The 13,891-nt window shown below is 45.0% G+C and overlaps 1 protein-coding gene across 1 annotated transcript; it reads right to left on the bottom strand.

The window, feature by feature from the left end:
• Positions 1–9,257: 9,257 nt before the first annotated feature.
• Positions 9,258–12,975, bottom strand: LOC311140802 (terminal nucleotidyltransferase 5A-like). The gene is made up of 2 exons (XM_084176036.1): positions 12,153–12,975; positions 9,258–11,577 (listed from the first exon to the last, which is right to left on the bottom strand). The coding sequence occupies exons 1-2, from the start codon at positions 12,579–12,581 to the stop codon at positions 10,798–10,800; spliced, it is 1,209 nt and encodes a 402-aa protein (XP_084032162.1). The 5' UTR covers positions 12,582–12,975; the 3' UTR covers positions 9,258–10,797.
• Positions 12,976–13,891: the final 916 nt, after the last annotated feature.

Genomic DNA, 13,891 nt, shown 5'->3' on the forward strand with positions numbered 1-13,891 from the left:
CCTGTAGTCCGCAAACAACCTCAGCTTGCCCCTCTTCTTAGGAACCATGACGACTGGTGCCGCCCAGGAGCTGTTTGAGGGCTTGATGAAGTCTGCCCGCTGCATCTCCAATGTAGCCTTGTCTGCAGCCTCCTGGCGTGCCAGCGGGATACGGCGGGGACGCATCTTGATGGGCCGAGCATCACCTGTGTCGATCTCATGCTGCACCAGATGAGTCTGACCCACCTCTTTCTCACTCTGTCTCTGAATTCAAACAGCAACTGCCACAACCGTTCCTGCTGCTCGGGGTCAAGACCAACACAGTTCCACTCCCATATCTCCCTCACTCCAGACAGCGTCCTCTCCTCTCCCATCTGGGGTTACTGGGATGGGGGGGGCGTGGCCCGGGCTCACGGAGGGATGTGTCCAACCTGGCACAATATCCGGCCTCACCAGGGTTACTGTGGACCCAGTGTCCACCAGGGCAGAGCAGGGCACCCCCTCCACAGTGACAGGGACATGACAAAAGTCCCCAACACAGGTCCGACCCACTGCAACAACAGGCTCCATCCGCTTGCACTCGTCTGCTTCTGGGGGGGTGGGCTCCTCCTCGCGATGGTGGAGGTTGGGAAAGAGAGCCAGGGGTCCGCCCCGTCTATGTGGACCCCGAGCCGTTTCCCTGAGCTCTGATGGACATGGGGCAATCCCGGCGCAGATGGCCTGGCTGGCCACAACCCCAGCAGACCATGTGACCAGGTCGTGTGTTGCATGCCACCTGTAGCGACACAGCACGAATGAGTTCAGTCATTTCAGCCACCCATGCAGGCTTTTCCGGCTCTGGGCTGCTCTGCCCCACTGCCCGCACAGTGGGTGTGTCTCCCTGCACCTCCACCAGAGCCCCAGCAGAAGCCCCAGCCCACACAAGCTCCCTCTCCAAAGCCATCTACAAGGCTATCTGCAATGACTCAGGATGAGCCAGCTGGGTCTGTATGCACAGCTCCTTAGGAGAGAGCGCCTGTCTGAACTGATCCTGTGCTAGCTCGCTCTGCACGGAGGGGGGCATGTGAGCATATGCCCGCCGAGAGAGGCTCTCAATGTCATTAGCTAGCACCCGTACTGGCTCTCCAGACTGCTTGCGTCTATTACTCAGTTCGGAGTGCAGCAGCCCGGGTTGTACACACTGTCCAAAGCGCCTCCTCAGTGCTCCAACTAAAGCCCCATAATCATGTCTGTCCTCGGGGCTAATCAATATCAAACAGGACAGAGCATCAAACGTGAGGCACAAAGCCAACTGCAGTGCCCTATCTTCATTCAACCACCCCCCAAAATGAGCTAACAGTTCAAACTGAGCATAAAAGCTTCCCAATCCGCCTTACCAGAGTACTTTGGGGTCTTAACAGATGTGGACGCAATCGGGGACTGGGCGCCACGTGTTTGTTTATATCCTGAGCCCCAGCCTCCTCGTCACGCAGCGTCGACATCACCCCTTCAGTCCGCTCCCCAGAATCCGCGCAAAGCACAGTCGATGAAGCACTCATGCCTGCTTCAGACGCCATCATTCTAGCGGTCTCCCTCAAGCGGCCAATGTGCTCCAATGCCCTGGCGATCTCCTCGGCCAGATCCTCCGACTTCCATGCACACGCACCTCCTTGGCCATAATCGTCCCCTACCTCCACCTTCACTTTCGGACTCCCTCTAAGCATTTTCAACCCCCGTTCTTCTTCTCCACAGTAGTCAGCTAGCTAGTAGCTGGCTAACTTTTATCCACATTTTTACTTCTGACACCAATGTAATGACCTGGCTAGATCATAAATGAGCAATTGTCCAGACAGAGGTTTGAGTTTACGAATTCCCGGTTTATTAACCAAACTCAACACAGGCTACTGTTTGGCCATAGCCCACGCCAAATAAATCCAGGATACCCGTATAAAACAACCGTGACCACCTCTTGTTAAGTCTTAAACTAGCGGTGCTCCACCCCCCTGCCAAATATAAACTTAATAAACTTTGCTAGCCTTATAATTTTGGGGGGGGTTATTATCCAGCTTGAATGTTATTGCCCGCGAGTAAATGGATCAGTGTAATGCTACTACTTAGTCCTTTTTAGAGATAATGAATTTTGGGATTTCTCATGAGGCATTCTGCACTGCCATCTTCAGTCCGCCATTTACATGCAGTCATCCTGTGACACAATTAAGGCTGTGTGCTCTCCTGTTACCTTTTGTCATTGATTGTAGACACACCTCCCTCAACAAAAGCCTGCCTGACTCTCCTACTTTTCATCAATTAATATCGTTCAGCTGGGAGGATTCACTCTGTCCTCGTCCTGTGTGTTATTTTGGAAAAACTATTTGTCACTCAGACTGCATTGTCATGGTCTGTTCTCAATGGGATGACGGAGATGATATGGCATATTGGTTATGTCAATGACAGGCATGGCACTGTTAAGGAGGAGGTTTACTGTTATAACCAACATGTTTCACCACCATAGTGCCTTATAAACCATAGTGTTTATAGTGGCATGACACTGTTGAAATACAGAGCGATGTTAAGTACCTAAACCACCTGATTCAACTGTAGAAGGCCAATGGTTAAACAGAATAGAACAGAACAGAATAGAATATACATTTTGTGGTGGTCTGGCTCTGGGGGAATTGTTACTGTACTTGGTGTTAATAAAAAAAAAAACGTCACATACCACTCTAACATGATGAGATGACTTGTGAGTATCGGTAGCCTACATGAATATGTTGGAGAATGAGGTCGTGTATATCCCACATCAGATCAATTGCCATAAAAACAGGAGTAGATCAGGGTCTATATATCAAGCGTCTAAGAGTAGGAGTGCTGATTTAGGATCAGTTTTGCCTTTAAGATGACAGTGAATTAGATAACTAGAACATTACTCCTATTCTGAAACGCCTGATACATTTGGCCCCAGATCTGTCCCCATAGACTACAAAAACAGTAGTAGTCTAGGACTGGCTGTCTGTGACCCTTTGGTGACACTGACATCTCACTCTCTACATGGCTGTATTCACCATAGCTGATAATGCTCCCTAAATGTTATACAACTCACCCCCCTGGAATTTGTTTACAAGCGCCTCTCAAAGTGAGGAATCGTGGTCGTATCCAGTCTGTTTAGTGTCGTTCCACTCTAAAGTGAGAAAATTGCTGCCTTATTCAAATGACTAGGCCTAGTCGTAAATCACAACATTGGCTCCCGTCCCTGCATGGTGGCCCGGCCACGTCGAGTCTTGATCCAACAGTCCCTGGCTTATTCCATAAAAACCTTAATCTGGAAAATTGAGAGACAGAGCGAGAGAGAGCGAGCGAGAGAGAAAATCCCATGAAGTAGCCGGCCACTCTCCAATCCTCGGGTGGAAAAGCCATTAACGAATTTGGAGGAGCAACATTGGCTCCTGTCCCTGCATGGTGGGTCGGCCACGCCGAGTCTTGCTCCAACAGTCTTTGGCTTATTTCATAAAAGCCTTAATCTTGAAAAGAGAGAGAGCGAGAGTGAAAGAGAGAGAGCACGAGAGAGAGTGCGAGAGAGAGGGAAAGAGAGAGAGAGGGAAAGAGAGAGAGAGAGAGAGGGAAAGAGCGAGAGAGAGAGAGAATCCCATGAAGTAGCCGGCCACTCTCCAATCCACGGGTGGAAAAGCCATTAACGAATTCGGAGTAGCACTGCATCAGGGAATTTAAGGAAAGAAGATAAATCAGTTTTTCAGTCATCCAACAACCTCCCCCATTCCCTCCCACAACATGTAATCAATTAACTGAAAAATGATATGAGCCTCTTAACTATTGCCAATGTTTTCACTACTGCTGTCTTTTGGAGAGTCACACTGCGGTGGACCTTGGATCTCCCCCATGCACACTACAGTGAGGGAAAAAAAGTATTTGATCCCCTGCTGATTTTGAACGTTTGCCCACTGACAAAGACATGATCAGTCTATAATTTTAATGGTAGGTTTATTTGAACAGTGAGAGACAGAATAACCTCAAAAAATCCAGAAAAATGCATGTCAGAAATGTTATAAATTGATTTGCATTTTAATGAGGGAAATAAGTATTTGACCCCTCTGCAAAACATGACTTAGTACTTGGTGGCAAAACCCTTGTTGGCAATCACAGAGGTCAGACGTTTCTTGTAGTTGGCCACCAGGTTTGCACACATCTCAGGAGGTATTTTGTCCCACTCCTCTTTGCAGATCTTCTCCAAGTCATTAAGGTTTTGAGGCTGACGTTTGGCAACTCGAACCTTCAGCTCCCTCCACAGATTTTCTATGGGATTAAGGTCTGGAGACTGGCTAGGCCACTCCAGGACTTTAATGTGCCTCTTCTTGAGCCAGTCCTTTGTTGCCTTGGCCGTGTGTTTTGGGTCATTGTCATGCTGTAATACCCATCCACGACCCATTTTCAATACCCTGGCTGAGGGAGGAAGGTTCTCACCCAAGATTTGACGGTACATGGCCCCGTCCATCGTCCCTTTGATGTGGTGAAGTTGTCCTGTCCCCTTAGCAGAAAAACACCCCCAAAGCATAATGTTTCCACCTCCATGTTTGACGGTGGGGGTGGTGTTCTTGGGGTCATAGGCAATATTCCTCCTCCTCCAAACATGGCGAGTTGAGTTGATGCCAAAGAGCTCCATTTTGGTCTCATCTGACCACAACACTTTCACCCAGTTCTCCACTGAATCATTCAGATGTTCATTGGCAAACTTCAGACGGGCATGTATATGTGCTTTCTTGAGCAGGGGGACCTTGCAGGCGCTGCAGGATTTCAGTCCTTCGCGGCGTAGTGTGTTACCAATTGTTTTCTTGGTGACTATGGTCCCAGCTGCCTTGAGATCATTGACAAGATCCTCCCGTGTAGTTCTGGGCTGATTCCTCACCGTTCTCATGATCATTGCAACTCCACGAGGTGAGATCTTGCATGAAGCCCCAGGCCGAGGGAGATTGACAGTTATTTTGTGTTTCTTCCATTTGCGAATAATCGCACCAACTGTTGTCACCTTCTCACCAAGCTGCTTGGCGATGGTCTTGTAGCCCATTCCAGCCTTGTGTAGGTCTACAATCTTGTCCCTGACATCCTTGGAGAGCTCTTTGGTCTTGGCCATGGTGGAGAGTTTGGAATCTGATTGATTGATTGCCCTTTAAGAGTGTGCTCCTAATCTCAGCTCGTTACCTGTGTAAAAGACACCTGGGAGCCAGAAATCTTTCTGATTGAGTGGGGGTCAAATACTTATTTCCCTCATTAAAATGCAAATCAATTTATAACATTTTTGACATGCGTTTTTCTGGATTTTGTTGTTGTTATTCTGTCTCTCACTATTCAAATAAATATACCATTAAAATAATAGACTGATCATTTCTTTGTCAGTGGGCAAATGTACAAAATCAGCAGGGGATCAAATACTTTTTTCCCTCACTGTATATATCATATTTTGTCTCGTCTAGTCTTATCCCTTTCAAGCAAAGAAAGCCATTAAGTACACAGCAAATTGGCCACTGTTAAGTAGTGTTGATTTTTCAGTGTAACATTTCTAGTGTTGATTCAGAAATTACATTACCTCTATAAATAGTTAAATTAACACTCAGTGGTGTAAAAGAACCCCAGTGTAGGTGTAATAACCAGAGATTAACAAACAAAAAAACACGCCCATCATTGTAATATTTCCCAGCACGCTCTATTGCAGGTTGTTTTTTAGAATTGTTTGTTTCTATGTTTTTGCATGTAGCATTGATTGATTCATTATTATTATGCGACTCAAATATAAATAACATACATTTTTCTAAACTAATCCAATCTGTTACTTGGTCTTATTGCACCCGTTACTGTAATGGTTGTTCTAGTTTAGATGCTTTAGGTAGTCTCATATCTCAGTCTTCACAACCATGGCAGTCATTCTAAATGCAGTTTGAGGTTAAATACAAATAACAAATGTTGAATATCCCCACTCCTGCTGGATTCCAATAGGAATTACACATCACTTTGCAAGCCAGGATAATGTGACTTGCAGGCCTGATGTGACCTGTAAACCATACGTTTCAGGCCAGTGTATAAGGGTAAAACTAGGCCCTCAAAATAAGGCCTTATGAAGAATGTAATTTTAATGACAACCTATTCACTTAAGATCTCACTTGGTGAAGGCCACAGAACAGAAAATGAATGAATGCAACAACCATGTCTCTGTCACTAACAAATACAGTCATGGGTGCTAACTCCACACAATCCCGTGTAGCTGAGTTGGTGGAGCATGGCGTTTGCAACGCCAGGGTTGTGGGTTTGATTCCCACGGGGGGCCAGTATGAAAATGTATGCACTCACTAACTGTAAGTTGCTCTGGATAAGAGCGTCTGCTAAATGACTAAAATGTAAAATTCACTCGCAAGGCAATACGCAAATAAGGCTTTACACTAAGGAAAGTGTTAATTTAACAGTGGAAAGTGTGGAACCATATAGACACTAAAACAGTGTTACATTTAAGATGCTCAGTGTTGATTCAACACTGGAGAATTTGCTGTGTAGGCATCTCTAATATATGTTTTCTGGTGTTTGAAGCTGGCTGCACTAAGGAGATATTGGAGATCTTGGTGAAGCTGAAGGTACATAGGATCAGATTGTCCAGACGTTCTCGTATCTCGTCTTCTGATGGGTTTGGAAAAGTGAAGTGTGTGTCTGCAAGCATAGAGCAGAGTCACCCATTTCATTTTAAGTGCTAGGGCCTCAATATCATGGCTCCTAAATATAGCTTACTTTATTACTCTGTCTCTCTGCCGCTTTCTCTATATGTGGGACAATGAGACATGTGACCCATACTAGAGCTAAGTTGCTTTAGAGCTCCATTTCAATCCATGGAACTGGTCCATTCACTGCTACCCTGCCCTTGCCTGATCAGTCAGTCCAAGTTTACGGTCGTGTGGATGGGAGGCACGGGGTCATTCCGAAAGAGAATTTGATGAGCAGGCAAAGATATTCACAACACAAAAGCGTTAAAGTCTCTTTTTGGGTGCACGCAAATCCCTCACTTTCACCACCAGCTATTTCTGGCAGCAGTGGAGCAGTTCTCGCTGGCCGATGCCCATTGGGTCTGATCTGGCAGGATCTGGCCAGGATTGTCCTCTGTAAGCAGGGAACCCAGCCGTCTAAAAGCTGCTGAATGGCTAGCGTCAGTTAAAAGAGATGCCCTCTCATGAAAATGAAGCCTGAAGTCAGTTGCCTTGATGGGCAGACCATTGAGGCCAAGCCTGGACATTGATCGTTGGGGGTTGTTTAGGGAAATAGCCTAACGCTAGACAGGAACAATCAGAATCTAGATAGAGCAGACAGTTGAGTGTTGTCGTCAACACAATTCAGTCACAGAATCTAGAAACATCGTTACAAACAATTTACATTTACATTTACAATAAATTGATATGAACATTTGTTTTCAGGTTTTTTAATGATGAAAACATCCTTTATTTTCGAAACAGACACATTTACAAGATCTGCAAAAAAATGTAAGCTGAGAAATGATATTTTGCATCCTGATCACAGATTCCAAAGCGCTGCAACATGGCAGTGTCTGATACATTTATAAAAATAACAATCATAAAAAATACATATGAGACAGGCTCTTTTTCTTTTTTTTGTTGGTTTGATTGAAAAAGTCTGCATGAATAGGTGAAACAGTTGAAACATTGCATACAAGACAATGCAGTAACCCATAGTAACCTGTGTTGCTTGCTAACTACATGGTAGACTGGTGCTGGCTGAGCTGTTCTGAGCCGACTTCACAGAGTGAGAAGAGGTGAGGATACACACCGCCTGTACAATCCAGACAATATCATCAAAATGTACAGTAAAAAAAAAATATGTTAGGCCAGAACGTGTGAAATAGCAAAATAGAGAAAAAGGTGTACAGAATGATTTGAGTAGAGAGGGCATTTCTCTCAGTTCTCTTGACCACCCAGGTTACAGTCACACAGTGGTCACCTAAGCCGATTCACATTCCCTTTGGAGTGCCTCCGCCCTGTAGAACCCCATTAGATGTCCATTCACTCTCTCCCTAAGGGACCTGCATTACAGCTTGCACATTATGGGAGTGAGGGGAGAGGAGAGAGGACAAGAGTAGGATCTCATCAGTGGAGACAAAGACAGTTGTTTCCTCAAGATGTCCTAAAGAGTTGTGACATGACACATTTGTACAGAAGTGGGGAGCCAGGAACCCCACCCATTGTGAAAACACTGTTTATTCTTCTCTAAAGACACACACTTTAGATTTGTATAGCGCACACCAATGTTGCTGTTTTTAATAACACTGTCTCTCACCCCAAGACCCACAATACTGGTGATGAATTATCATTAATTTTCATCTTTATGTCAACAATCAATTTCTATTAGCTGAGCAACATATTTCAGATGTTATGTTGAGAAATGACATTAGAGAAACTGAATTAGCATGAGACAGTATTTCCCCATGGACTTGGACCTTACAGCATAGCAGTTAGATCATGTAACCACTGCCTAACCTAGCCTCAATTAACTGTTCATTTACAGTAATACCATGGTAGTGCACCAACCCAGGAAATGCTATCAGAGCTCATAATGCATGCATGGATATCTGTTTAGTCCCCCAGAGAAGAGGGCCTGACATACAGGTAATGATAATAAATAGTGCTAGGCTTAATAGGATACCTCCCTAAAGTTGTGTTGTGTGTACCAGGACCCCTTTCTCTCCTGCCTATTCTCGCTGCTCAGGCCATCTTAAGATGGGAGAGAGAGGTATTACCACTGTGTGTCTGTCTGTGGTGAAAGCAAGACAAACCCCTTCACCAGCTGCACCCATCTCCCCAGCCCAGCTCCCTGCCTCTGATGTTTTCCTCTGTCCCTCACTTGCACTGCTCTACACGTTTGTTTTTGTTTTTTTCCCCTACAGCTCAATATCTGTACTTCAATATAAAAACAACACATCCTCAACTTCTCTCTCCATCGACAAATGGCCGAACACTCATTCAACATTGGGCAAGCGGCAGATAAACATTTGGCACGACATTTGCTGGTAGGTTCGAGCCGACCCAAAGCGAGTGCATACATTACAGACACAGCCCAGCTAAGTTCAACCTCTTCGGCAGCTGCGGAATTCCCTGCTAGGGTGTTACAGCAAATAATGTCCCATCATCACAGGTGTCTCAGCAAATATCATCCTACAAGGCAGCACATGAACACACACCAACTCTCTGTTTGCCTTTCGATCCGTTCTGTCTCTCTTTTCTTCTGTATTTCTTTTTTCTATCTATTTCTTCTGACAGGTTTTTCATTCCCTCAGCCTGCTGTGAACTTGCTACAAAAGGTTAAAAGAGAAGCACCACTATACAAAATACAGTCAAGTTTAAATCATGTGAAGCTGAATATACAGTAATCCAAATTAAACTGAAACTCCAGGATGTTGCCTTTCTTATTGCTGATATCTGAAACGCTCACCAACCCTGTCAACATGAACAACGACAAAACAATATTAAACCATCTCGGTACATGCACTACGGCACAAACTAATATTCCTGTGGAGTTTGTTTGTCTGAAAATGACTATGGGAGAGCAACAGCAAACAATGCTCTAGCCTCTGTGGCTTCAATGCACCTATGAGGAGGTACTGTTATTATTATGTGGAGATGGAATGTTTAAAATATCAGCAAATGTTAACTCAAGGTCTTGTATCAACCTGTCAAACTCCTTTGTATAAAGTACAGCAAAACCCCATCTCTCCCCCATTAACTTATACTCTATGACTGCAAGGGGATATGTTGCTTTCTTCCAAAAAATATGACATCAACACTGAGTGTATCAGGATTTGAATCAGGATTTCACGGTTACATTCACAAGCCTCTGGGGTGCTATTGTCTTGTGTGCATGACGAAAATCAGACTGGGTTTATTCACAAAACGATATGGCCTGCTGCTCATTATTCCTCTGCCTATACTACTGATAGGCGTTAGGCACTTAAAACACATGTTCACATATACAGATAGCATTATACATTTGTTTTCTTCCCCACCAAACTTGGGTATTAAAAACAATAAATCAAAAATCTTTGGTTTGTAAACACCTCATGTTCATATCAATCATTACTAGTTAAGGTGTAGTTTTTGTCATTCAAAGCTTGTGATGACATCTCACCACACAAGAAATAAAGCGAGAGTTTTATGGTGCTCTAGCAACCCCTGTGTTGCTGGGACGTTGCCCAGCGTGCGTCAGGGTGCAAGCCACACCCCCCTCAGAGAGTAAAGGGGCCTGCGTCCTCCTCACAGCTGGACACCACAGGATACTGATGCAGCCACACATTATGGTCTGTCTGTCGCTCAATTCAACAGCCTTTTCAGTTCGCAACAGAGTCAGTCAATCCGGGTCAGTGTTAATGAAAGTATTGCTGCTTTCATTCTTGTCCGTCGTTGTTTGCATTGTATTGGGCAAACCCATCCCATACTTCCCAAGCTTGGGTTAGGTGTCAGACAGGGTGGCATTGCGCTCCCTAGCAGGAGAACATTGGTGAGGTTTTCACAGTAAACTGTCCTGCCATTGGTTTAAGACCAACCTCACAGGAGCTGAGACCCAACTGTCATTTTCTTCCCCCCCATCACGCTCTAACAGAGCATAACAAAACATTGGGGCTTTAATTCAATACAGGACGGTGGGTCGTGGGGATACCTTTTTTCTCGTTCATTCATTCATCTGAAAAACACTTGACAGTGAGTCAGCCCAGTGATTCAGCCCGTATGAATTAATCAGACTCTTCCTCCCTCTCTCTCTCTCACGCCTTCCTTTCCCTGTGCTGTCTCAGTTGCAGTGTAGCCAGGTGGAGTAGGCATGCTGCTGGCAGTGGAACATGGGCTGTACCTGGGCTATGTAGTAGTTACTGAAGTTACCGTCTGCCACGTAGGCGGCTGGTTGGTAGTAGCAGGTAACGTTAGCCACATTTGGGATGACGTTCTGCTCGGCCAGCACGCGCACCGCCAGCATGGCGATCAGCCCCAGGGTCTGCCGCCTCTCATGTCCCATCAGGCACACCGTACTCTCGTTGACCACCCCATGCAGGGTCATCAAGTAGTCATACTTGCGGTCCTCCAGGCCCACAAAGTGGTTTTGCAGGTATGACTCCAGCTTGCGCTGCTGTTCGCTGATATCCGAGAAGTCGATGAAGAAGCGCGAGCACATGTAACGCTGCAGGGACTTCATCTCCGTCTCGGAGTCGGCATGGAAGCCCCTTACCAGCAGGTGACAGTACTTGAGCAGGCCGCCGCCCCGGATCTCCTCCGGGTTGCGCGTGCAGATCACCTTCTGGCATAGGTGGTCGAGGGCAGCACCAAAGTCCCCAAACACACTCTCGCCCATGATGGTGGGGTGGAAGGACTCGGCCATGGGGTTCTCGGAGCATTCATAGAACAGCAGCAGAGAGTCCAGCTTGATCTGGAAGGAGTCCACGCTGAACTCAAACTGCCGCCTCAGAGAGTCTACAAACTTGAGCTCCACGTTCTTGCCTCTGTTATTGGAGAGGGAGATGAGGCTCCAGCGGTCTGAATCATTGCACACCTTCACCATCTTCTGCACATAGGCTTCCTGTCAGACAGATACACACAGGGAAAATAAACCTTTAGCTCCAGTTGTCAATGGATAAAAATACTGTAAAGGCCATTTGCTCAGTTAAAAGGAATAACTGTCAATGGATAAAAAATATACTGTCTAGGTACTGTATAAAGGCTTTTGCGCCACTATGGTCTTAAAGGAATAACTGCCATGGATATAAATACTGTAGCCTACTCCTAATCTAAATCCAATTAAACCGATACATGCACTAAATCAGGAACGGGTAATCTTGCATAGCTCCATATAAAGACGTTTTAATGTAATTACATTGGCACATATTTTCTTTGCATCTTTCTGTAGACTACAATAAGGGGTGCCCTATCTATGGAACGTAGGTGGCCTAAGAGACTGGATCTGCTTTAAATGGGTTTGCTGCAATCCTCTTAACTGGATAAAATCAACATTATACTATCAGTAAACTTGTCTTATTGTATTTTGAAATCTCAAAGATTCGCAAAAGTGCAATTAGCCATATTCATAAATGAAATCCATTTCTAAATAGCTATTTGATATATTTAAATAACTGTTGCATGGAAAATATAGCCTACCTTTAAAGTCAATGGCGATATTTTCTGCTTATTCACCCCGTCAGGTAAGAAATCCAGGAGACAGTCCAAAACGATATCCTTTACAATCTGAAAATCACTTTCACCTTTCATATCCGCGCAAAAGATTAGGTCAAGGTCCTTGTAGCCCAGTCCGCTATCCTCATGAAGAACGTGGCTTGCAGCAGACCCGTTTAACCGCACGTCCCGGACGTGGATATTCCTCTCCTCCATGCGACTACGCACCACTTTCACTATTTGTCGGGGTTTCATCTCCAAAGTGGGGAAGTTTCCCCGGCCGTGGATGGGGATGGTCTCCGTCAGGATGGCATCAAGGCGCTGCACTTGTTCCCAGCCGAGAACGCTGATATTGCTGTTTTCAACCTCAGTTATAGGACCAGCACCAGTGCAACTATTATCTTCTTCAGACATTGTGGAGAAAATGTAACGTCAATTGACTACAAAGTTTCTTTAGAGACAGGACCGTATCCAAATGTGGATTTTACGCGCTGTGACAGTAGGCTATAGAGGGGCAATGTCAACTTCATCCACATCGGTATCTTCAGTCAGAGTGCAGTACCTCCTCTATATTGTAACATAAATAAAATCAAGGCAAATAGGCTAGGCTACTCAGTGCGCAGTAAATAAATTACACAACTGCTAACTCTGGTTGACTCGAGCGTCTTTTGTCGTGAGATGAGGGAGGACAGTAAATAAGATCTTCTCTCATGGATAGTCGTCACTTCTGCCTTTTCCTTTCTGTGTCCTTTCTTTATAGAGCGTGAAACGTTTCCTCATCCGTTGTTCCTCAGTACGTCCGAGCTGTGCGCATCACCGTCTTTGCAGCTCGTTGGTATACCAGGAGTTCTGAGTTCGGGCTGTGACTCCATCGCCTAAAAGCACGCCTATGATTTTTAGAATTTGCATAAATACACACCTTGCAAGTTCTACGGTGATCAGCCCTCTGTGGAATCCTGTGGATTGTGACGCGCAACTCCTAAATATTTGGTTCCCTTTTCGTCTCCAATACATTCTCAAGCCTTCCATGTAACTTGTCACGTGAAAAGGATGTAGTTTGTTTAACTTGCTTTAGTTTGGCAACTTTAGTTTTCCATCAAAGTTAACCGTTATCTATCCATTGTGCTTGGTTTGTGGGCGTCGCTTCTCGCTGAAAGGCAGGTACAGTTTTACGAATGTCACATGATATGTACAACGCCTCTTTCTTATCATTTGAACGAAGATAAATTAGAGAGACATCTACAGCCTGGGGTTTGATCCCAACTGGCGGTGAACGGGAGCCCCATAGGACGGCGCACAATTGGCCCAGCGCTTGCTATGTTATGTTACTACAGCCGTGACCATTTTGATAGTCATAATTTATATACACAAATAAAAGTACAGTTTTGTATATTCTCTTATGAAATGCAGGCACAGTTCATTGAAAAATATTAGGAAAATGTAATAACCTAATGTGTCCTCCTTTGAGTTGAAATCGCATTATTTTAAGTCGTAATTTCTAAGAGATGTAAGGCTTTCACTATAAAGAGTTGTTATTTTGACCTGCAGTATTTCATTGACCACACAGAAATTGTGAAGCAAAAGCCTACTTTGAGTTTACGTTGCCATACCGCCCTCTATGGGAAAGAGGACAAAGAGCACATTCCTAACCAAATCTATGAGCCATTTGAAGAATATCCAGCAACAACATATTGTGAGTCATAATGTAGAATATGACACTTCCT

The sequence above is a fragment of the Coregonus lavaretus genome (assembly GCF_964263955.1).
Source record: "Coregonus lavaretus genome assembly, chromosome: 13".
NCBI classification, from domain to species: Eukaryota; Metazoa; Chordata; class Actinopteri; order Salmoniformes; family Salmonidae; genus Coregonus; species Coregonus lavaretus.